Source organism: Phoca vitulina, unplaced genomic scaffold, assembly GCF_004348235.1.
Source record: "Phoca vitulina isolate PV1807 unplaced genomic scaffold, GSC_HSeal_1.0 scaffold6, whole genome shotgun sequence".
Classification (NCBI taxonomy): domain Eukaryota; kingdom Metazoa; phylum Chordata; class Mammalia; order Carnivora; family Phocidae; genus Phoca; species Phoca vitulina.
Window position 1 is genome coordinate 21,328,840 of NW_022589709.1, and position 25,381 is coordinate 21,354,220.

Here is a 25,381-nt window from a genome sequence, read left to right on the forward strand (position 1 = left end):
CTCTTGATTTCATCTCAGGTCATGATCTCAGAGTCGTGAGATCAAGCCCTGCTTCGGGCTCCATGCTAGGCATGGAGCCTGCTTAAGATTATCTCTTTCCCTCTGCCTCTGCCCTTCCCCCCCCCCACTTAAAAAAAAAAAAACGGGGAAAGCAGGGATCTGGCTGCCTGTTTTCGATGAATGGGCTGATGTCAGGCATTTGAACTTCAAAGAATTAGTCATTGGAGGCTGAAAAACTTACATTTTCCAAATTTTGTGTTTTGAGATTCAGTTTTGTTTTACCTAATTTACTGAGTGTTCTGCCAAATTTTCCTGTTGGGCCATAATTTGTGGTATTAGAAGAATGTCTTATTTTCCTAACTTGCTATATGTTCTGCCATTTTTCCATAGTACCCAGTCTAAAGTTGGTGAAACCAAGGCAAAGTGACTTTGTACTGTCCGTGTGACAACTAGAACTAAGCTGTATTTCCAATTATTAGCTTGTTCTTAATTCATGAATAACACTTTTTTTCTGATAAATTGCATTGGGTTAGGTAATATAAAATCAGGTTAGTTTTACTGAAACCTAATACATAATTGTTGTGTTGGGAATGGTTATAATCTGTCCTGATTACTTGTCTTAAGCATCAGATATAGGTTTTTTTTTTTTTAATTTAGATAAGAAAAAGTGAATAAATGGGATAAAATTTAACGTAAAAATTTACAAATTTATCATATTTGAGAGTTCTTTTAATGAAATTGTTTATATATTATAATCCTGCTTTACTTATTGGCTATTTGTCCTTTCCCTCATATAACCAAATAAGGCATTGTCACTTGCCAAATATATCTTCTTTCATTTAATGCCACACATTTATCCTCATGCCCACTCTGCAAATTAAAAGCATTGGCAACATTTAAATAATATCAAAAATTTAATTTAGGTTGACAGGTGTCAAATTGAGCTACAAATCTTGTGAGACGCCTAATACTATTTAAATGCAAAGTGTTTTTATAACTGAAAATCCATGTATATTCATCACCAAGTCTTGACATCACAGGGCTGACTTTTAAGAATTGCCTCCAGATCAAGTGGCTAAATAGATCCTGGGAAAGTTGATTCTGTTTCTGACAGCCACTCTTCCTGAACTGAAGGCGAGGGTCATTTAAGGTGAGGACACTCAAACGTGAACAGAACCAAGCCACACAAAAGCCTGGTAGTGGTCTGATGCACACGGGCTGGAAGCATTTGCATTTAGGATGTTGAAAATGAACAGGCAGGATACCATAGAGCATTGGATGCTGGCATTGAAGTCTTGTCTAAACTGTAGAGAATTGTGTGCACCCATATTAAGCTGTAGTGACTAACAGTCCAGAGACCAAAATGATCACAGGAGTTAGATTTGGCTCCTTAATAAACTATAGCAGTCCCCTGATCCGCTTACTCTTCCAAATGGGACTAGCTTCTTGAAATAAAGCCCGTTGTCTTTTTAATGTGAACACTATGTATAATGAATTGGATGCGCCTAACTCTAAATGGTCTTGCTAGCATTAATATTTTATCTAAAATAAAATACAGATTTACAAGGAGCCTTAATAACCATATATCAATAACTGATTTCTGTTATAGATAATCTACAGCTGTCATTTAGAAGAATAGTGAATTATGGCAGAAGGTAGCTTTTTTTTTTTTTTTTTTTTTTAAAGATTTTATTTATTTATTTGACAGAGAGACACAGCGAGAGAGGGAACACAAGCAGGGGGAGTGGGAGAGGGAGAAGCAGGCTTCCCGCCGAGCAGGGAGCCCGATGCGGGGCTCGATCCCAGGACCCCGGGATCATGACCTGAGCCGAAGGCAGACGCTTAACGACTGAGCCACCCAGGCGCCCCGAATTATGGCAGAAGGTAGCTTTGAAAACTCTTAAGAAGTAGCCTAGTCCTGTAGGATATGGCTACATGTCCTCTTTCTTGCATTTCCCATAGCTCTACATACAGACTTTTTTGGGGGGACTTACTTTTGACACTTCTACAAAATAACATCATTATCTTGAATTTTCCCTCCTAGTAGAAAAAATAGAAACAAACACATCCCTTACAGTAGACCTTCATTGATTGATGCCTACCATGTGTAAAGCACTGTGCTAACAGTCATGGAGCAGTACAGTAATGTGTCCTTCAGTTTACTAAGATTTTGAGGCCTAAACCTTTACTAATAATTAAAAAAATAATTTTAGTGTATATTTTATGAAATATATACATAATTCATATTTCTAGATATTTTAGATGGAAAACAACTGTTTGGCTTTATCTAAAAGAAAGAATTGCCCCAAATGGAGTGATTTATGTAGTGTAGGAAAATTGCTCTCAATATTTTATTTCTTGAAGTGGATAGTGGTTAAATAGCTGCTCATTTTATAATTATTAAACTGTTCATATCTATATGTTATATTCTTTTCTGGTGGTCCATTATAATTTACAGTGAAAAAGGAATGAGGGGAAAAGATTTTTCCAACCTGAAAATATCTTCTAGAGCAGTGCCTGAAATTCCATTGTGATCAGTTAATTATTTTAGTTAATATTTGGCTTCTCCTTTGCTTCTTTACAATGGAACTATTCTCTGGCCAGTAAGACATGAGAATTCAAGCCTTTTAGTGTGATGGGTTTGTCAGATCACCTCTTCTCCATAGCGCAGGTATCTGAGCTAATGTACAAGGGACGGTTCTGAAAGGTGCTAGGATGGTGTGGGGGAAAGAGGCTTGGAAAGGAAGACAGTAGTGTACATCAGCATCATGGAGAGTGGGGAAGCCTCAGTAATGGGGCGCCTGGGCGGCTCAGGGAGTTGTGTCTGACTTTGGCTCAGCTCATGACCCCGGGGTCCCGAGATTGAGCCCCATGTTGGATTCCCTGCTCAGTGGGGAGTCTGCTTCTCCCCCTCCCTCTGCCCCTCACCCCACTTATACTCTCTCTCTCTCTCTCACAAATAAATAAACAAAACCTTTAAAAAAAATAAAAAGGAAACCTCAATAATGCATATCCTATCTCTCTCACTTTGGCAGATTTCAGTAACCAACACAACCTAGCTTGACAGAATTGCTTACCTTTCTTCTCAAATGGTAGTGTGATAACATCTCACTAATTTTACCTAATTAGTTAAAATACAGTGTTTTAAAAGTATAGTTACTACTTTTAAGTGCACCTTTAGCAACATAAAGAAAGCTAATAAATATTACCTAATTAGGGCTTTTTCAGCACCCTACATCCACGAATAGAAAAGCCTAAGTTATAGTTAGCAAATTTTAGAAGTGTTCCCAGGAAGTTCATGCTTGTAAGTAGCTTTTTCCCCTGTAGTCTCTTTTCCTCATAATGTTTTTAAACCCCAGGCTTGTCCAGCTCACATAGTTATAGAGAAGAGGAATACATATAAATAGATTTTTAGTTAGTAGTCCACTGTTTTGAATATAAAAGAACCGTGAATTAGATTGTATTACTGCCAGTACCTTATTTATTTATGCTGTGTATATGAGAGTTATATGACTGTTAGTAAAATAGTCTTGACAGTCAAACAATTTATTTTTGAAGAAGCCTGGCTGAACTGTTTCTGAGTGTTTGAGAGACAACGTGTTGTTTCTGAGTGTTTGAGAGACAGCGTGTGTATGGGGTTTTTTTCTTGAAATTCTTTTGGAAAAACATCCATCTTGTGTTTCATCTCAAAGATAGTAGGAAGGGAAAAATGAAGGGGGGGATATCGGAGGGGGAGACGAACCATGAGAGACTATGGACTCTGAGAAACAAACTGAGGGTTCTAAAGGTGAGGGGGTGGGGGGATGGGTTAGCCTGGTGATGGGTATTAAAGAGGGCATGTTCTGCATGGAGCACTGGGTGTTATACGCAAACAATGAATCATGGAACACTACATCAAAATAAATAAATAAATAAATAAATAAATAAATAAATAAGGACTCTGAGAAACAAATAAATATGGACTCTGAGAAACAAACTGAGGGTTCTAAAGGGGACGGGGGTGGGGGGATGGGTTGACCTGGTGATGGGTATTAAAGAGGGCACGTATTGAATGGAGCACTGGGTGTTATATGCAAACAATGAATCGTGGAACACTACATCAAAATAAATAAATAAATAAATAAATAAATAAATTATATATATATATATATATATATATTGGATGTTGTGAATAACCAGACATTGGTTTATTTAGAAAATATACATACATACATAGTTTGAAACTTTTCTATTTGAAAATATTCCTGGATTTGTCTGCCTGTTTATTAATTTTTCAGAAGATTCAGAGAGAAGGAAATGAGGCAAAAGTGTTAAACACCCTCACTTTCTCTGAGGTGATCAGTTGTTAGAGTAAGAAAAGACTAATAATCAGTCTAAAGAGATGAAAAGTGAAGCGAACCTGGGCTTACTCTTAGGCTAGTCACAGAGGCTTTGGTCCACGTGATGCTCACCTTTACTCAGTGCTGTCTCCGTCGGTGTTACTGGCACTGGGTATTGGGCTCTCCTGTGTTCCTTCCTCTCCTAGCCTGGGAAAACAGCCCCAGTTTAATATAGGTCCCTTCATTTACATTATGAATTAGTAATACCTACTGAAAATAATACCACATTTAAAAGAATTTATTAGGAACAATAAAAATATTAACATTGGGGCACACCTACTGTCTAGAGGCCCTCCCGCCACTGCCCCAGGGCCATTCCACATGGAGTTCTGCAGTTGAGAAGCAGCTCCAGCCCAAATCTGTGCCTGCAACTTTGGGAATCTGCCCTTGGGATTGTTGTTAATGGTTATGGCAGAATAGACGATGACCAGCCACTGCCGATGTCCCACGGCACACAGGGTAGTTCAAGGGACTGGTTTTGTCCCATTCATCGTAGCTGGTGACATTTTTTGTAGACTCCAAACTGCTTTTCTAATGCTTGGATTCTGAATGTTGCTCCAACATGAATTTACCTTTAATGCCACATAGATCTTCAGGCTTACCTTTGCATTTCAGGATTCCAGAATAGGAACAAAATTCAGATATTAAATCCATTTCTTATTATGATAGTTTTAGGAGCTCTTCATTGAAACCACTGTTCTCTCTGTCCAAAGTGTATTCATTAATGTTTATTTTTCCTGATGAGTCATCAAACGTGCCTCCAAGTGTTCTGAAGAGGCTGTCTCTTCCAGTGGACCCTTAATTTACACTGACTTTTTAAAGATTTTATTTATTTATTTTTTGGGGGGGGAGAGAGCATGAGCAGGGGAAGGGGCAGAGGGAGAAGCCGACTCCCCACTGAACAGGGAGCCCAACACAGCAACTCAGGACCCTGGGATCATGACCTTAGCCTACTGAACCACCCCGGCATCCCTATTTACACTGACTTTTGAACTGTTTGAGGGTGGGGTGCAGATGGCACATGGAAGGCCATGTATCATGGTGGTTTAGAGCTTAAGTCTCTGGAGCTAGACTTCCGGGTTTCAAAGCTGGTCCCCTCACTCATGATCTGTGGGACCTTGGGAAAGCCCTGTTTTTCTTATTTTTAAAAATGGGGATAATATTAGTATCTACATTATATAGGATTATTTTGAAAACTATATAAGTAAATAAAGTGCTTGGGACAGCACCTGACACATAGTAAGTGCTCAATAAATATTAGCTCTTAATAGTATTACAAACTCACCCTATGATTCAAAAACTGTAAGTGCTTAGTGGTGATTACACTTTGGATTGAAGGACTTGAACTCTGGACATAGTTCCGCAAGATGCTGCTCTCTAGACACACCTGCATGTCACATAGAGTTAATTGAACAAGGACTTTGGGCATCCCCTTGCTGGTCTCCCTTGTACTTCCCAGAGTGAGGCGCACACCACTTGAGAAGGGTCATCATCAGTCCTCCCGTGTCACCCCTGCAGGCTTATCAGTGTGTGTCCTGAGAATGGGATCCAGACTTCCTGGGTGGGCCTGGCTACTTAATCTTTATTTGGAGCCTGATTTTCAACATTGTGTCTGCTGAGGGCTCCCTCTGCTGGTACATCTAGCATGGATGCAAATATGTGGAATAGTAGCTTTTAAGCAGTTTTAGGCTTTTAGAGATGTTTGTATAAAAAAAACCCCACACATTGAACTTTTTTTTTTTTTAACATGTGAGTGATAGAAATAACATCTGTATTACTCTTTTTTGCCGTTTGCATTATGAGTTGGAATATTTTTGGTTTGATTTAGAATGGGGGCTATCATGGCATGCCAAAAAACAGTCATTTCTTCACCATAATTATCAGGGACTGATTATTAGGTCTTATGTACCAATATATAGTACTAAATATTTTAGAATCCTGTTTTAACAGTCTAAAGAATATCCATGATTTGGGGACTTAGTTAACTCTTAAAGTTTCAAAAGGGCCCATTTTCAAGTGGTGTCATATCCTAGACCCCCTTGGACGTTGTTATGGTGAGGGCTTAGTACATGTCAGGGAATAGTACCTTAGATTTATTGGCTGATTCATTATTTATTTAGAATTACAATTTATCAATAAAATGTGCCATGATGTCCCTAAAATTGCATTTTAAAATAACTTTTTGGCTTCTTTGTGTTTTTTTTTTCACCACTATCTCTTTTCTTCCATCTTTCCTTCCCCCTCTTTGCTGCTAGGATCAAACAGCATAAATCGGGTAACAGCAAACGTGGAAAATGGAGAAAATGAAGGAACGACTAAAATTATTGCACCTTCACCAATAAAAAGGTCAGTCGGTTAACTGAAAGAACACATGTCGATATGCTATCACAAAAATGCTTTTTCCTGTTGGCAAGGTGAAGAATCTTTTTACTTTGATAGTTAATACTTTTGATCAAAATAGTCTGTGAGCCAAAGAATACTTTAAAATGCCAGTGGAGGGGCGCCTGGGTTGCTTAGTCGTTAAGCGTCTGCCTTCGGCTCAGGTCATGATCCCAGGGTCCTGGGATCCAGCCCCGTGTCAGGCTCCCTGCTCCGCGGGAAGCCTGCTTCTCCCTCTCCCACTCCTCCTGCTTGTGTTCCCTCTCTCTCTCGCTGTCTCTCACCGTCTGTCAAATAAATAAATTTTAAAAAAAGAATGTCAGTGGAATATAAACAACAGGACCTGCCTCTCTCATTTGAAGGAAATGCTCCTGCTGGCACAGCATAGTGAACTCACAGTCCGCGGTCCGCATTTTTGGCAGTGAAGGGAAAATTCCACGTGATTGTTAAAATGGCATGATATCATGGACTTACTCAGAGGGACCTGTGACATAAAGTAGATGATATTCATGTTTAATGTACTGTGTTCATCACCACGGTGCACTGAACTGTGGCCCTGGGAAGAGGGCTTATAGCATTTAGAGGCGCAGGGCTTCCGAAGTCAGTGATTGCATATGTATGAAGAGTTGTCATGGTCCTCTGCATCAATTTCCCCAGCAGCATTCCCCAGCGGAAAGGCTTTCTCTCAATATATTACATGGATTGTTTCCATGAAAGATCAGTCTTGTCCTCTGCTAAGACACTGTTTCGGCGTCAGTTTTTCCTATCTCCAATTATGTTCACGGAACAGCATTTGAGAAATACAATGAGCAGCTTTCATCAGCTCACTTTGTCTATAGCGATAGCTCCCCACATCATGGAGAAGTCCAAGCAGTCAGAAATACGTGACCTTGACAGACGTCTTTGATCATCTGCTCCATCTTTTGTTAGTAAATAATGGTATCTTCATTCAGCTGGATTGTGGCTACGTGGAGGAATACAGTTTATAATTTCCTAGCAAAAGAATTCTAAGATATGAGGATTCTCAGAGTTGTGGTGTTTCCCCCTGGTTTTGCTTACATTTTCTTTTGTTTACTTCGGGGACACTCCCTTTATGGATTCTATTTGGGATGCCAGGTTCTTTGCCTTTGTATACACTTTAGTTGACCGTGCTTGCCTCAGTCAGCCTCACAGCTGTGGATAGAGTGTCCGCTTAATCTGTATGTACAGGGTACGCTTATGGTAAGTCCAACATAAGAACAGTAATCTGCCATGAAATTCAGATCCCAAGCCTTTTTAGAATGTACAGAAGGAGTTCAGTCCCCTTTACAACTGCATTCTTGCTGATAGGACTGATACCTGAAGGGCCACCAGATTTTCCCACTCAAGTTCTAGACGAGAAATGGCTTAGGGAGTGAATGCAATTAATCAGCCACCCAGGATTTCATTATTCTCTAACTTTCGCCTGCTCTCCCATTTCCCCTTTCATCTCCCTACTGAATTTCTCAGTCTCCCTCTTCGCTTTTCCCTTTTTTCATCTCTGATTTATTAAACACACACACTTAATACTGTTGTATTAAGTATCTACTGTATTTATTCTTCTCATGTCAAAAGTAAGATTTTACTTTGGGCATTTGATCTTCCAAAGATTATTTAAGTTTAATCAAAATAATGTATTGCTCAAAAAATAAAACTTACCTACTATATGCTAATACAATGAATTAAGTGCCTATGTCAAATATATAACTTTTTAGGTTTATATTAATTTCTGTATGGGTGTAGTAGGATACAAGTTTATTTCCTTTTTTGAAATGGCCTTGTCATTTTTTTCCTCTCTTCTTTGTTGGCTGTTATAAAGAATCCTGCTATGACCTGCTATGACCATGTTCAAGGACATTTATATAGAGGATACCTCAAAAAGCCAGGGTTAAATGTGGATTAGAAGTTAAGTAGCTCTATCTTTTCCTGAGGCTGAGACTCTGGGGATGTGAGAGGTGATACACCTCCCCTCCCTCAGTGGTGGCCCAAGGCTTCTGATGAGTCTTTTCCTCTGTGTTTCCCCTGTGTGTCTAAAACAATTTGTTGAGATTGAATAACAACTCAGTTATATTTACATTCTTAGGGCAGAAAGATGATACTAGGTCAGGAAATAGCATTTGGAAGTCATTCTGATTTGGAAGGATGAAGCCAAGATATGGCGGAAGCTGGGGGCTGGGAAAGGTCGGTTTGGGTAGCCTGAACTTGTCCACAGCTGACCTACCTGCACAGATTTAGATCCAGAGCTGAAAAGAGGGAGCCAGCCTCATGAGCCCTCATACCCCAGCTTTCCTTCCTTGTCAGCTTTCTTCTTTTCTTGCCTCAACCCTTGCCCTTGCTTCCTGTCCTGCAGGTGGACTCTCTTCAAAGTTTCCTAACAGTGGATGACGTGGCTTTTGTTGACTTAAACCAGTAATACTAGAAAAAAAGGTGGAGGGGGGCCCAAAAGTACTTGCTGGAGATGTGAATTGTTTTAGGCAGCCACTTCATATTCTTTTTGGAATGAGTCACGGATATAAATAAAAACACATTTTAAAACATTTGTTGAACAGTTTCACTGAAGAAGTAAATATGTGAGTTAACTTCCTTTTATTCTCCCTTTAATTTATTTTCCATGTTTTTTTCTTTTTTAAATTAAAGCTTTAAGAAAGTAAAGAATGAAAATAGCCCTGATACGCAAAGAAGCAAATCTCACGCACCATGGGAAGAAAACGGCCCCCAGAGGTAAAGAGAATCATTGTTTTTCTAAAGGAGAACAGTAGAAATGGGATTAGTGATTGCAGCTCATTAAATAATGGAATCCAACTGCTTTGTGACTGGGTGTTACTAGCTATGGACAAGGCAGTCAGATTCCTAAATCAGCATGACGGAGAACTTTTGAAGTAGAAATCAGCAGGATGTATCCTAACGGGGAAACTTTCTCCTGGAAGACAGGACGGGAAACTATGCATTAAGACACTACCTGGAATGTCGTTATGATGGCTTAGAGTAAGAGAGTGTGTTTTTGAACTCTAAATGACATATTAATGATAATCCCCTCTATTTTATAGTCCTTAAAAAACTGTACTTGAAAAGTGTATTTGAGGACTAATGATTCTTAGAAGAATTTTATTCACAAAAATATCCATATATTCAGTTTCTCTCTGTCCATAAATCCAAACCAGCAGCAGACCTGCATTATACCTCACTGGCTTTATAGTCGTGGTGATTCCAGGTACGATGACCCAGGGGTTCAAATTCTAACTCCGCCACTTCCTAGCTCCTTCACTTGGGCTACTCAATTAAACATTCCGTATTTCCACTTTGTTTTCTGTTACATGGGCCTAATAATTGTACCTCATTGCTTGTGGTTGATCGGACGATTAGCTAGGATAAGGAATATAAAGCTTTTAGCTCAGTCAGTGCCTGGCATACGGTCAGTTTGCTGTAAATGCAAATTGTTATTATTACCATCATTTGTGTGTTCATTTCTCACCATTGAAGGCCAGTGAGAGATCCATTCCTGAAAGATAATGACTCTTAACGATTTGACTTGCCAGATCTTACCTCCCTTTTCTTTCAATAAATCTTGTCAGCAAAGAGAACTGTGTGCGCGTGATCCAGTATATCCCTGAGAGGGGGAACACTTCTGTAGGTGGGGGCTGGGGTGTCTGCTCCTCCAGGGCCTCTGTGGGCATTGTTGATCTCGTTGACCCTTCCTCTTCTACTCCAGTGGACTCTACAACTCTCCCAATGACCGCGTGAAATCCCCGAAGTTCCCTTACACGCGCCGCCGAAACCCCTCCTGTGGGAGCGATGACTCCGTACAGCCAACGAGGAGGAGGTGAGCTCAACATAGGCCCTTGGTTTTTAATTTTCAATAGAAGCTCTGGGTCCCGGTCACATTTTTGTCACAAGTTATTCTCATAATGTCATGACTGTCCTCCCAAGAATAACAGAAAGATTATGTGTTTTGTTTTTTTTTTTGAGATAAAATGAGCTAGGGATCCTGAAGCATTTCTCTTTAAACAGCCCAAGTTTCAGAGAATAATTTCATAAAGTACTGGTAGGAAACTTGCTTTCTGTACAGTAAGACTGATAAGTTAAAAAATACACGCTATGTATCTATTTTAACAATATATATTATATAGTATGTATAATATGTAACATATATAATATATATTATGTTAGTGATATAATTTAATAATATATTAGTGTTATATTTTTGTGTATCAAAGATATTAAATGCTCTGACCTGAGAAGACAAAATTACGTTTATAGGTAAATCTTAGCTGAGGCTTAGTACCCTGTTCTCCAGACTGATGTTGTTGCATACACTTGAGTAAAACCCCTTTCAAAACACAGGGAAAATGGATCCTGTTACATTTTACCCAGCAGGTCAGGTTGTTTTTGTGATTATATTTGCATGTACTTAATTTTTTTAAAGTCCGTATCTAGAAGTTTTGGACTCTCTGAAAAGCAGTCTGGGCAATGTGACAGGTCCAAGAGAAGAAGACCTAGAAATGACCAGTGAAATTCATTTCATTCCTACTTCACAGAGACTGTGTTTTACTTTGAGTACCTACATGATGGTATTTTGTGACCTTTATAAGTATGAGAAGTTCATGTCATGTTCTCATAACCATCAAGATCACTGTGGATCAGGGAAACAGAAGCCCTTCTTTCTTCTCTGCCCTTATTGTCACTTACTTGCTGGTCCATCCCTGGTTCATTTCCTTTGGCTTCTGCATTTCCCAGAGTCTTGTTTCCCATCTTTCTCAAACCAGGTCCAGCTTCACCAAAATCCTTTGATGGTTAAGGAGACAGAGGTCAACAATGTACCTTCACCTAGTAGGTCTGGAAAGGGGGAGCTAAATCATGACCACCAGTGATTAGATAGAACAAAGGGATAATAGTTGACATTTATTATGTTCCAAGGACTGAGCAAAATTGCTTGCTATATATTATCTGATCCTCATAATAACCCTGTGGAAGATGGCATATATATCCCTCAATCACTAGGCATTTCCAGCAAAGAGGGATTAAGGCAGGGAATTGCATGCAATTGAAGCATTGAAGGAACTAAAGGCGGGGAGGTGCACCCTGAGATCTGGGTGCTGTACTGGCCCTGGGCTGGCAGGATGAAAGCTATTTCCGCCTTGGAGCTGGCCTTCCTGAATCCATGCTTGCTGCCGCGTGGCTGTGGGCACCATCACTGTAGCAACTACTCTTGCTGCCACTGCCAGAGGGACCACCGCTGTAGCTGATGCTGTGGGGCTCCGACTTCGCAGGAGAGCAAGACTGAATGCCACGGGTGTGTCAGAAGCAGAACTGCCTCCCCTTCTCTCCTGCCTTCAGATCTCTCCTGAGCACCACTCGCTGAGTGGAACCCAGCTGGCAAAGGAGTCTGAGAAAATGTAGTTTTCAGGCTTCCAGTCTTGACAAAACAGGGGAGATTATTGATGGGTTGGGATGGGGCTGCGTACCAGTGGAAGGATCTTGGCCTAGATGAGAAAACGGAGGCTGGGGGGCTGCAGGTAACTGTCCTTTGTGATTTGGATCCAGATCTGTTCATCTGTAAAAGGCAGGGATAATAAATCATCATTTAAATATGGGGGTGGAGATTTCCTGCCCTCCCTATTAAGGATTTGTTCGACTTGGACAGCACTTAAAACCCAGGCAACACCGCAGGGAAATACTTTAAAGTGCATTTGTGTGTGTATGTGTGTTTAGGGGGCATGGGTAGTGGGAATCACTAAATATTTTTAAGAATTTGGCACTGCATGATTATTGTTAAATAGGTTTTTATAGTTTTTCGTCCTTCATTACTAGTATACTTTGACAGCATTCCCTAAATAATATAATTGCACATGTCGAGCAGATGGTCATTTTTATTTTAGTATACTTGGAAATGAATTTATCAAGTTTTGCTAAAATATACCAAAATTTACATTAGTTTTTTCCCAAACGAATTGCTTGAAATAGTTTGGAGCATATACATTCTGAAATCTAGACTTCATGCCTTCTATATTGAGATACATTTTTTTGTGTTGGCTTTCTGTGAAATACAGATGAGTAATTGTGGTGAGTGGATACAGGATCCTTTCTTTGGCACAGTCCAGGGGAAAGACTGTTTTGATTTATAGTAAAGAGAATCTTTTTGTCCGAGTAGCCATAGAGCCTTCTGTCTGGTTATGTGTACCACTTGAAAGGTCTTTTACTGGGCATGAGTGTTTTGAGGAGACTAGCCATTGCTACATGCCGGCAAAGAAGAGCTAAAGCTCATTCTTTGTTCCTTTCCACTGTAAATGCCCTCTGAATGTCCCTGTCCTTGTCAGTCTTGCTTTATCTTCACAGATATTTACCTTGCCCCCAGGCACAAATCCCTGCAAGGCTAGAGTAACTCTGACATTTAAAACTGAGATTTGTCAACACCATGATAGAATCTCAAGGACTTAAATTTAATAATAGGAAATTCTATTTTGTGATGGATGCCAGAATAATATGTTTTGCAAAAGATACCAAAATTTTATATTTTGCCAGTTTGTCAGTAGATGGGTACATCTTTCAAATTCTGGCTGAGTTTAGAACACTGGTCCTTAACCTTTTTGGGTGACAGAACTCTGAGAATCTGATGAAAGGTTGGATCATTCCTTAGGGGGGAAAAGTATATAATTAAATAAACATACACACTTTCATATAATTTTCATGGTTCATGGAGACCCTGAAGCCTGCTTGTTTTAAACATTCCTGTTCTAGAAAAAGCCAGCCAGCCTACTTTCTGATTGTACACTTTATTTTCACCCCTACCCATCTTTACACTCAGAAATGTCTATTGAGTGCCTACTCTATGCAGGCCCTGTGTTAAACAGCACTAGAGAAAGTCCCTGCCCTTTGGGAGTTCACAGTTTGTTGGGGAAGAAATACATGAATCATACAAACGCATGTGCACTTATGACTTTTATATATTCTTGAGAGAGAGTTATGTGGTGCTTAGGGGAATTAAAAAAAAACAAAAACAACTTTATCGAAACCTAACATGCATACAGAAAAGTACACGTGTCCTAAGAATAACTGCTTGATAACTTTTACCATCCAAATACCTGTATTACCAGCACCATGATGGGAAGTTGTGCTGCATTGCTGAGTCAAGGAGGCCAGGGAAGGGTTCTCAGAGGCTGGATGCTTGAGCTGGAATTTGAGACAAGAACAGGCAAAGAGAGGTGAAGGAGCTAGCAAGTGCAGAGGCCTTAGGGTGGAAGGGAGTGGGGCATAAATGAGTCCAGAGAGAAACACCTCATAGGACACCTGAGGATTTGGGTTGTTAGGCCCAGTAGTTTTTAGAAGGGCGGGGATTACAAGATCACGTTTGTACTGTGTAAAGATGAGCCTTACTGTCCTGTGGAGAAAAGGTTGAAGAGAGCAGTAGGGGAAAGAGAGAGCCAGCCAGCAGGCTACCATGCGAGTCCTGGCAAAGGCTAATGGGAGCTCAGGCCAAGGTGGTGATGTGGAGATTTAAGGAAGTGGATATTTTTGAGACCTGTTGGGAGGTAAAATCAATAGGGCTGGGAGGTTTGATATGACAGGTGAAGGAGTAACTGATGTCAAGAATGAAAGCCAGGCTTGAAGTGTGATGCACTGAAATAATAATCACTAGGACATTACAAGCTTGAAAGGGACAATTTTGAGTGGTTTTTGATATATTGCATTTGTGGAATCTTTGAGAAGTCCAAGTGCAGGATTCACGTGGATTGTTGGATATAAGTCTGGAGATAGATTGGCTTTTGGCTAAAATTTAAATTTCTTAAAGATGTAAATTGAAATAAGAAACAGAGATGAGACTCTCTAGGTAGACAGTAGAGATAGAATGCAAAGACCAAGCCAATGACAGAGCTGGGAGAAACTCCAGCATTTATTTGGCTTGGTTGAAGAGGATTACGTTCAGAGGAAATTACTTTTAGAGAAAAGAGACGGAGGAAAAATCTAGAGTGAAAATCTGCTTATGAAAGAGCTCCCTTTCTTCTTCATTCCCAGAACGCTGGAAGCCAGATATGTATCTCCCAAGCATGAGATCAGAGAATCTCACTGTAAGAAAGACAGATATAAGAGAAAAGACATACAGATACCAACTTTCAAAGAATCCACCAGTGAAATAGTTGAGACTGCCCACATCACTTTGCTCCACAGTGAAGCCATCAGTTAACATTCTCTGCACCATCCAGAGGGTTTCAGTCCTTTTAGTGCCTAATTCTTAAATATGAAGAGAGAGCCGTAATCACTTGGCATTTGACGATAGCTTCTGTTTGGAAAGACAGAGACTGAAACAGACAATGAGCAGTGTGTGTGTGTGCATGTGTGTACTCACAGGAAATAGAGACAATACAAGAAAAATGTCTTAAAGGTATAATTACCGTTTTTTTTTTAAAAGGTTTTTTTCTATTTTTAAAAAAGATTTTATTTATTTATTTGACCGAGAGAGACACAGCGAGAGAGGGAACACAAGCAGGGGGAGTGGGAGAGGGAGAAGCAGGCTTCCCACGGAGCAGGGAGCCTGATGCGGGGCTCCATCCCAGGACTCTGGGATCATGACCTGAGCCGAAGGCAGATGCTTAATGACTGAGCCACCCAGACACCCCTAAAAAAGATTTTATTTATTTGAGAGAGAGAGAGAGAGAGAGAGCATGAGCTGGGGGGAGGGGCAGAGGGAGAGGGAGAAGCAGACTCCCACTGAGCAGGGAACCCCATGCAGGGCTCAATCCCAGGACCCTGGGATCATGACCTGAGCCGGAGGCAGATGCTTAACTGACTGAGCCACCCGGGCACTCCCAAAGTGTAATTATCTTGAGAAAAAAATTTGATATCAAAAGAGAAGAACAAGTAGGAATTCTTAGACTTCAAATTCCTGTAGCAGAATTTAAAATAATTAGTAGAAGGTTTGGAAGATAAAGTTAAGGAAATCATCCCCAAAGTAGAACAAAAATAAAACAGATATATGGAGCATAAGGATAAACAAATCAAACCTGTATATCAAACATTTGAGTAGTGAAATTTCCAAGGGAAAAAAAATGCAGACGAGGAAACTATTAAAGAAGTAGTACAAGAAAATATCCCAAACTGAATGATCAAATGTTATAGAGAAAAGCTATGGAGCATTTGGTATAATAGACTGGAAAATTAGATCCAGACCAAGATCCAATATCATTAAATTTCAAAACATTATAGGTTAAGAGAGAATTTTTAAAACTTCCAGGAAGGGAGGAATATGAGAGAGAAAAAGTTCATGCACAAATGTTGACAAATCAGAATGGTGTCATTGGGCTCCTTAACAGCAATGTCAGAGAAAGAAGATAAGCATTGCCTTCAAAACGCTGAGGGGAGATTCTTTTCAATTTAGGATTCTAAGCCCAGAAAACTATAATTACGTGTGTCAAAGATATTTTGAGAAATTCCAGCTCTCAAAAGAAAATGTACCTGCCATGCGGACTTTCTCTGTTAACAACTGGAAGATATGTTCCTCCAAAACCAAGGCAAGTAGTCATGAGAACTGGAAATATGGGATTCATCTTACAAAGAAGCAGAAGGAATTCCCTAGATCATGGTGAAGGGAGTAATCAAAGTGACATTTGCACAGCAGTACTAGGGAACAGATCATCTAGATGTGAGCAGGAGGGCACAGGGCTCCAGGGAAGATATTAGTGGAACTTGTAGATTACCTAAGTACTCACCCATCTCAGGAGGATTTTTGCAGCTCTCAGAGTTTTGATGAAGAATTAGTGATAAAACAAGGAAAACTAAGCAATCTATCGGTACATAGAAAACTAGGCAATTGTTATCTTTAAGAAAATTGTAAAACCTATACAAGAATGGAATTGTATTCCTTAAACACTGTAGAGATCATCTGTAAACAATATATAATTATATTTATACCAAGTAAAAATTATCGAAAAATTTGGTGTAAGGACAGAGAACTATCAACGTTACGTTGTTTGATATAAGTATGTTTGTGAAGTGGGGGAAGGTATGTCGTGATGGTGGCATGAAAGAGCCATGTCTGCCCAACCGGTGTGAAGGCACATATGATGAAGGGTAAAGACCAGAGACAAGGGGCTTAGGCACCTCTCTCAAGAAGTTTGGTGCTTTGAAAGAGAGAGGAGAGACTGGGAGAAAAATGAAGGGGGATATGGAGTCAAGCAGACGTGTGTGTATTTATTTTTTTTTAAGATTTTATCAATTTATTTGAGAGTGAGAGAGCACAAGCGGTGGGGAGGGGCAAAGGGAGAGGGAGAAGCAGGCTCCCTGCAGCCCACGCAGGGCTCGATGCCAGGACCCCGAATCATGACCTGAGGCGAAGGCAGACGTTTAACCGACTGAGCCACCCAGGCGCCCCGTACATGTGTGTGTTTAAGTAGTAGAAACTTGATAACGTGAAAAGCCGGTAAGGAATTTTCCATATGGACAAGTTGAATATATCTGAGAGGTAGGAGGGTAGTTACTGAAAGTCATTGAGAAGATAAGAGGTGATGGGACCCAGACAACACAGGTGGAGGGACTGACCTTAGTTGTAAGGACAGATCTGTAAGATCTGTAAATAACACAGAAGGAGATGTAGGCAAGTGCTATTTTTGGTAACAGGAATATGAAAGAGTTGCCATCTGATGGCTACTTTTTCTTTGGAAGGAGAAAACAAAGTCAGCTGCTGATGCTGAGGGACTGGTTTATCAGAGGGTTGTGAGGTAAAAAGAGTTTGAAACTGCTTTGCAGAGAGAGAGAGAGTACTTAGATCAGAGAAAGGTGGGAGGATGTTGTGGATTCACATGAAGTTTGTGAACATGAATTTGTAGTATAACTAATGTGTCCTTCTGTTGTAACTCCCTCCAGCACCGGTCAGCCAGCTGTTGAAGGCTGGCTCAGAAAACCTGGATAGTTTGATTTACCCATGTGTGGGATCTTGCCAGAAATACTGAAGCACAAACAGAATTGGAGGAAGTTTTGAGTACTGGCATACATGTTATCAAAATGATGGAAAACTCAGTGGAGTCAGGGAGGAAACGAAGAAAGGCCAAGAGGAGCGGATGGGAAGTAGCAAGGTCAATGAACAAATAGTTCTATTGAGGTCAAAGAAAGTAGAAGGGAAGTCATGAAAATAAGCAATAATAATTAGAGCTAACATTTATTGGTTGCTTCAGTAAGCCAGGTCCTACTCTGTGCATTTTAAATGTGTTCATTTTATCCTCATAACAGCCCTTTGTGGGAGGTTCCATGAAAACTGAGGCGCTTAGTAGAGAAGTAGTTTGTTGGAATCACACACCTCATCGGTGGAGGAGATGGGACCCACCTTCAGGTTGTCTGGCTCCAGATCTGCATGTTTAACCAGGATGCCCCATCTGAGCTGTTCAGGAGTGTAAATAGGAAGGGGAGGAGATTGTGGCCAGAGACCAAAGTGTTTGGAGGTGGTTACAGATGAGAAAGGCCAAAGTGTGGCCATGATGTGGGCTGCTGAGTTATTGTGAAGAGGTTATTAGAGAAATGGTCAGGGGCCTTGGAGGCCAGGGTGTTGGAAAGCGCATGCGAGTGAGAGCTGATGCCAGTCAGATTATGGCAGAACTGGACTCGTCAGATTATAGATGTAGGAACTGCAGACAGTCCCATCATTGGGTGAATCGTACTTCACAGACATGCTGTGCGTTGTTGTTATAGACTGTTTGCAGCCTCCTTGAGGTTGCTGGCTTTTGGAGGCTGGTTGGTGATATGTTCTACTTCTGGAATTGGGCATGTTGTGGGATTTAAAAATGAATGAATACAAAACAGATATGCGTGAACTGAAGTGAAACTCATTTTGCTGTGCTTTCCTTAGCCAATGGATAATTTTCTATTTTTTTTAATATCTTCATTTATTTGTTTTCTATAGGAAAGCCCATAACAGTGGTGAAGACTCAGATCTAAAGCAAAGGAGGAGGTAAAAACAAAAATGGCAGGAGGGACAGGGAGAGGGAGGAAGGATTAGCATTACTCAGAGTGGAAGCCAGAGTGGGGGTTGTTGTTAGTGACTCCTTTGAGGTCATTATAGAAAAATTAACTTGGAGATACCAGCTTTGGCTTCAGTTGGTTCTCAGTCTTCCATTCTGTAGCATCCTTAGCAATGTCTCTTTTTTTCTGCTTTTTTGTATCGCAGAGGAGCTGTCTTGGTTATCTATTGCTACCTTAAAATCACCCCAAAACTTAGTGGCTTAAAGCCACAACAACCATATATATGTTGTATGATTCTGTTGATTGAACAGGCTGGTTTTGCTAGTCTCATATGAAGCTGCAGTCAGAGGGCAGCGGGGGCTGGAATATTCAAGAGGCCTTTCTCTCTCCTGTTTGATGTCTTGGCAAAATGGTGGGAGGCCTGAGGCTTCTCTCTCTCCATGGCCTTTCTACCTGGCTGGCCTCGGCTTCTTGAGATGGCGCCAGGAGGAAGCAGGAGCTACCCACTCTGTAAAGAGACAGACAGTCCAGGAACTGGCAGAGAGTAGCCCTTCCACGTCATTCTGTTGATAAAGTCAGTCACAGGACCAGTGCTAATTCCAGGGGAGGGGAAATAAGCTCTACCTCCGTTGATATGGGCCGGGGTGGGACAGTACTTTGTGTTCATATTTAGTCCACTTCAGGGGCTTAGGGCTTTGCCGTGGCAGAGTTCCGTTGGAAATGCTTGATTTCATGGTCTTTTTGGGGAGCAGGGTGACATTTGCCCTAATCTGCTTTCACGTGTCTGTAGACTCATTCAGATGTCTGACTGAACTGGGGAGCACTGACTGAGGGAGGGATAATAATAGCTACTGATGTTTGGATTAGTCGTTTTATTGCAAAATTCATTCTGAAGAACCAACATGAACCTTTCTGAAATTTTTTATTTGTCATAAATGTGGGTTTTTTTTTTTCTTTTGTTCTCATTTTGTCTTCAGGTCACGCTCACGCTGTAACACGAGCAGTGGGAGTGAATCAGAAAATTCTAATAGAGAACACCGGAAAAAGAGAAACAGGTAATATTTGATACTGTAGTTATCCGGAACTCCAAAATCAGAGGTTGCTGGTGGTGGTAGAAGCTGTGCATCCTATTTCTTTTTCTTTTTTCTTTTCAAGATTTATTTATTTGACAGAGAGAGAGAGAGAAAGAGCACAAGCAAGGGGAGGGTCATAGGGAGAGGGAGAAGCAGGCTCCCTGCTGAGAAGAGAGCCCCATGTGGAGCTTGATCCCAGGACCCTGGGATCGTGACCTGAGCTGAAGGCAGACACTTAACCCACTGAGCCACCCAGGCGCCCCTTTTTCTCATCCGTGTTTAAGAAGGAATCTGGCACTGTTTTGAAGCACTGTTTTAGGAAACTGCAGCTCTTTGAACTGAGTTTATCTTTATAATAAGATGATTAAATAAGTTGATGATGAGGGTCCCTTCTTGTTAATTAAAAAAAAAAAGATCTATATTTAGGTACAGCGTGTAGTGAATTTGTCTAAGGATGGTAAGAAATGTGACCATTTCTAGAGGTATTTCTCCTGAAGTATCTTTTAACATGACATTACTGTCTTTTCTCCAGCCAAAACTGAGAGACTCCTTATTTCATAGATTTCATAGTCTCAGCCTCATACATGTACATGAACATAATGTGTTTATATTCATGTCAGGCACATACAGTTAGATGGATAAATGCAGGTAGTTCATATCTTTAAGACTCATTTTTTAAGGCTCATTCTTAATTGTTGGGTAATAATATCATTTGACGTGTAATCCGTATTCATGATGACTTAATGCTTTAATCAGTTCTCTCTGGTCCCAACGTATTTATTTAAAAACGAGGGCTCACTTCGTGAAAGAGCACCATGTTGGGAGTGAGAGGGATTAGGTTGCTGGTCGTCCCGGTTTCTAACCCAGTGGTTCTCAACGGGGGGCAATTTTGTCTTGCCCCTCCACTCTCAGAGGATGTTTGGTCATGTTTTGATTGTCACAATTGGGTAGGGGGACCACTGTTGGCCAGGTGTGCTGCTAAATATCCTGCAATGCACAGGACAGCCCTTTCCCCACCCAAGAAGTATCTGGTCCAAAAGATGTCAGTTGTGGCCCTGCTGAGAAACCCGTTCCCAGTGTGATGTGGAGCGCTGGCCTCCTTGCTTTGTTTTTCTGGGTCATATTTTTCCCTTCTGTAAAGTGAGGTAGTCCGATGAGATAATCTCCAAGGTCCTTCTTCAGTACTTGGAGCCCTTGTGCTTGGCACACATTGAATTGGCCTGCCTAACAATGAAGCCTGTGTACTAATAGCCCAGACAGCATTACAAGAGTGGGTCATTTTCTTAGGAAAGCTTTCCCTGTGGAGCCTTCTTAGGGGCTGGAGTCACACTAGGTAGAGGTGAGATCTCAATGTGTTAGGACACCTTTCTCAAGGAAATGATGATAGTTTCTTCATTTGTCAAAACCCAGGAGTGGAGGGTAGCTTTCCCTGAGGTACCCTCTTCCTGCTCTAAAATTCGGTATCTGCGTAAACCACACAAAACAAAGCAAAAAACAAATAACAAATTTTCCTCCTGTTTGTACTTACTGATCAAGCCAGTATCTTAACACCTCTGTTTCTGTTTTGCTTGTTGTATTCCAAGTTGTGCTCATAGATGCTTCTAGTCTCAACTTCTCAGAAGGTGGCCTGTTTAAAAACATTGTCTTTTGGGCCAAAAGTGCTCATGGTGCCATTTGCTGTTATTATGAAACACTATTTAAAGGTTGCCAACAAATCCTTAAACAGCCCGTTTCTGATCCAGTTGCACGAGCTTTAATATTCCTCATAGGTGTTTTCTCCCTCACCAGGTTCTCCCTTTGCCTTCCCTAAAGGATTTTGTACATTGGCTTTCTTTATAGGGTCTTAGTGGTGTGTCTGAGAATGACGGTGGTTCTGAATGTTGGCTGACATGCCAATGTATTTTGTAAGGCTATTAATGAGAAATCGCTTTCAAAACACACTCTGACCCAAAAGCCTTCAAACTCATTTATTTTACCTGTAGAAATACTGCCCGAGGGTTAACGTAAGTTGCCTGTGTTTATAGAAGATGAGGTCTAGGGTCTAGCTCTCGGGGGCATAGCAAAAACTGGGCAGAGGGAAAAATACGTCTTCCATTTCCATTCTCCACTCCTGCAAATTCTGGTGCAGGGAAGGAGGGGGGCAGACACATTATACTGTCTCTGGGCACTGCTTCCTCATTATGTTCTGTTACTGCTAACCCCTTCTTCCCATTATTAGCCTTTTAGATTTTGCCAGAGCCCATTCATTCCACATCAGAGATCTGAATATTTAAACTGCAGCCCTTCTGACAGTCCCAATATGTCTTCTGTCTGTGACGAAGGGTTGTCTCGTCCTGTCTGACTTCCAACTTGTTCAAAAAACTCCTTTTTTGGGGAGAGGATGAATCTCTTCAGCCCCATCCTGCCTTATCTCGGCCAGCAGTGTGACACAGCCAAGCTCTCAGCAGCATCCTTTGTGCTTTTATTAAAGGAACCTGGTAACCCTAGAATGGGGCAAACTGAATCCTGAACATGCTGATGTTCTCCTTCCTGCCAGCCAAGTCTCTAAATTCAGTCCGAATACTTCATTACCTTTGAAACCAGAGCCTGCACTTGATACACGCTGCCTTCCTGTCTCCCTGTGGGAACCGACGCCTGGGGCAGTGGGGAAGAGACTGTGCAGATTTGCTTTTTGAACATTTTGAAGCCTCTTGTGTGTCCAGTAGAACTCTGGACAGACTCAGATTTACTTTTTTGGAGATTGTGTGTGGTCTTTGTAGTCTTTGGGGTGTTGTTCCCTTTGTCATCCCTTTTTGCTGGAATTTTTTTTTTTACAAGGATAGTTTAGATTTTATTTATTTATTTTTGTGAGAGAGAAGAGAGAGTGAGCATGAGCTGGGTGATGGGGCAGAGGGAGAAGCAGATTCCCCGCTGAGCAGGGAGCCTGACTCGGGACTTGATCCCAGGGCCCTGGGATCCTGACCTGAGTTGAAGGCAGATGCGTAACCGACTGAGCCACCCAGGCACCCGTGGATTTGTGTGTGTGTGTATGTGTGTGTGTGTGTGTGTGTGTGTGTGTGTGAGTGACATAAGGAAGTCTTACCTGTTAGGTTTGAAGTGACTCTGGAAATACTGGGTTTGGTTTTTTGTTTTGTTTTGTTTTTCCACAATGTCTACCTGTTGGATCTTAAGCCCCTTCACTGTTCTGGCGGATAACAATGTAAACTTCTCTTATTTTGTCTGAGGAGAAACACAAGTGAATGCAACAATGTTTACAAGTCAACTTTACCCAAAGCAGTAGCTGTGTGGCTTTTCACAACCATTAAAAGTAAATAATAGTAATTCATACCAACGCAGGAAGGCTAATATTAGGAACAAGGATTGCTGTTTAAGCCAATTCCGATTTTAGAAAAGTGTAGCTGTGGGTAAGCACGTCCGCTCTCACCTTTGGGTCCAGAGCTGTGGAGGCTAGATGCGCAAGGGTCCTCTTGTCAGTTGTGTGTTCACACCTGCATTTCATTCCGCACGGTTCCTACAGCACCAGGAGGCTTGGCTTCCTCCTTGATCTGCCGGGTTGTTGATGTCTTTCTTTACACCTTTCCGTCTTAGTTGTTTTCCCTTTACTATTTTTATAATCTGGACGAGTATCCTACAGTTTTCTAGGTTTTGAGGTTTGAGAAGACAGTTTCTTACTCCTTTTTTTTATAATGAGCTGGACATTGGAGCACCGTTTGTTGTTGGGACATCTAAGATGACAAAGGCTTATTTTCCCCTTAGTGTCCCTGCTTGTATATTCATCTCTGTCCTCTTGCCTCCCTTATATATCTTTCTCTCACATTATTTTTCCTCACTTAGTTCCTTTCTTTTTCTTTCCTTAGCTTTTCTCCACTCTGTCTTCCTTTCTCTTCTCTGAGTTCTGCCTCCACTTAGGAGCCAGGGAAGCATCAGAAAAAAACCCCAAGAATGTGGATCAGGGCCTTGGTTCTGTCCTGTCCTGGTATTTGACCTTAGGCAACTCTTGAAACCACTTTAAATCTGAGTTTGCTCATCTTTAAGGTGGGGTGTATACTGCTGTCTGTCATCGAATGGGTCACAGTAAAGATCACTTAAAACCGAGAAAGTGAGAGCACTTGACGGTGGAACCACAGGGTCTGATATTTGGCCTTGAAGTCAGGCTCTTCTTGGCCTGTCCCCCCTCCCTTCCACCCTTTTTCCAGCTTCTCTCACTTTTCTTTAGTCCTGTCTTCCTTGCTCCCACCTTCCCTACCTTTACACACGTGGTTCTTTTCAGATCAGGCCTTATTAGTCTCTGATTCATCAGTAGGTTTTAGGGATCTCATGAAATTGTATGTAAAATTCTGTGTGTTTCCAAGTGTACAGTTTTCCTGGTGATAGGGTCTGTAGCCTTCATCAGATTCTTGAGGGGGGTGTCTTTGTGACCCCCAAACGTTTATCAAGGGATCATTATGTCCGAAATAGTGAAGGATAGATTGATACTGAGAAATGAAATTGATATTTCAATTCACTGGTAGGATTAACAACTAAAATGCTTCAGTTTTCTTTAGAGATTACTTCCTTTGCTCTACTGATTTGTGAAATAATTGGTTCGACTAAATTCATCAAATTGGGAACCTACCAAGTACAAGGCAGTATGAAGCTAATGATCTATGTGAATATTAGATTATATCCATTTTCACTAGTTAGAATTTTGATTCTTACACCTGAGATCAGAAGGCTCAGCCAGCCTGTCTCTGTAGGTCCGAGCCTATGAGCCTTGCTCAGGACTTGCCCAGGATGTACGTTGAAGGAGAACCAAGGGAGTAGACTTTTCAGAGTGAAACCTTTCACAAGCCGAGATTTCCCTTAAAATACCTTGGGCTTAATAAAATATCCTTTACATTCAAAGAAACCAGTCTGCAAAATATCCTTTGTGCTATTGATGAAAACAGGGAGTCAGTCCTTTGAGCGTTCACTGGGGAGAATCTGTGGATTACTTAGTCATTAGCTTTGATGTGTTGCTAGGCTTTTAGGATTTTGAGGTGGGAGATTTGGAGGGGATTGGGGGCAGTGATGGAGAAGTTGTCTGGTGTGTTTTGCATAAGCATAAAAGTGGAAGTAACTCTGGAGCCTGGAGAGGATTAGAAGAGCAAGAGAAATGAGAGGCTACAGGTAAGAGCAGGACTAGGGTAAATTGGCAATAGAGGACCATTTGGGCCTTTCCCTACTTTTATCCTGGGGCATGTGCATCATCAACACACAAGTTATATATGTGAGGCTGTGTGTGTGTGTGTGGGTGGGTGTGTGCGCGTGCGTGCACGCCCACAGGACAGAGCACAGAGCAAAGAAGAAGGGAGCCTGCGTTATGAATTTGACCCTACTTGGAAGAGTTGTGTGGTGAGTTCCTGGTTACTTTACCCTCTGAATCTTAGTTTTCCCACCCGCAAAGTGGAATAATACCTGCCCTGCCTACCTCACAAGAGGTTTGTAAGGATCCAGGAGGTAATGGATGTGCTTTGAAAAGTAGAAAGTGCCTTGCATAAGCAGATGCTATTAGATTAATGAGAATGTTCAGCACTGCTCAGTTTTATCTGAAGTCCCTGATACATCTGT

The 25,381-nt window shown here is 41.2% G+C and overlaps 1 protein-coding gene across 1 annotated transcript in view; it reads left to right on the plus strand.

Annotated features, from left to right (window-relative positions):
• Positions 1 to 25,381, plus strand: part of EPB41L4A (erythrocyte membrane protein band 4.1 like 4A) — a 243,427-nt gene that overhangs the window by 190,119 nt on the left and 27,927 nt on the right. The window contains exons 14-18 of the mRNA XM_032403864.1: positions 6,635 to 6,725; positions 9,414 to 9,497; positions 10,486 to 10,596; positions 18,661 to 18,708; positions 19,697 to 19,774. Of these exons, the coding sequence (XP_032259755.1) occupies positions 6,635 to 6,725; positions 9,414 to 9,497; positions 10,486 to 10,596; positions 18,661 to 18,708; positions 19,697 to 19,774 (412 nt within the window). The remainder of the gene's footprint in view (positions 1 to 6,634; positions 6,726 to 9,413; positions 9,498 to 10,485; positions 10,597 to 18,660; positions 18,709 to 19,696; positions 19,775 to 25,381) is intronic.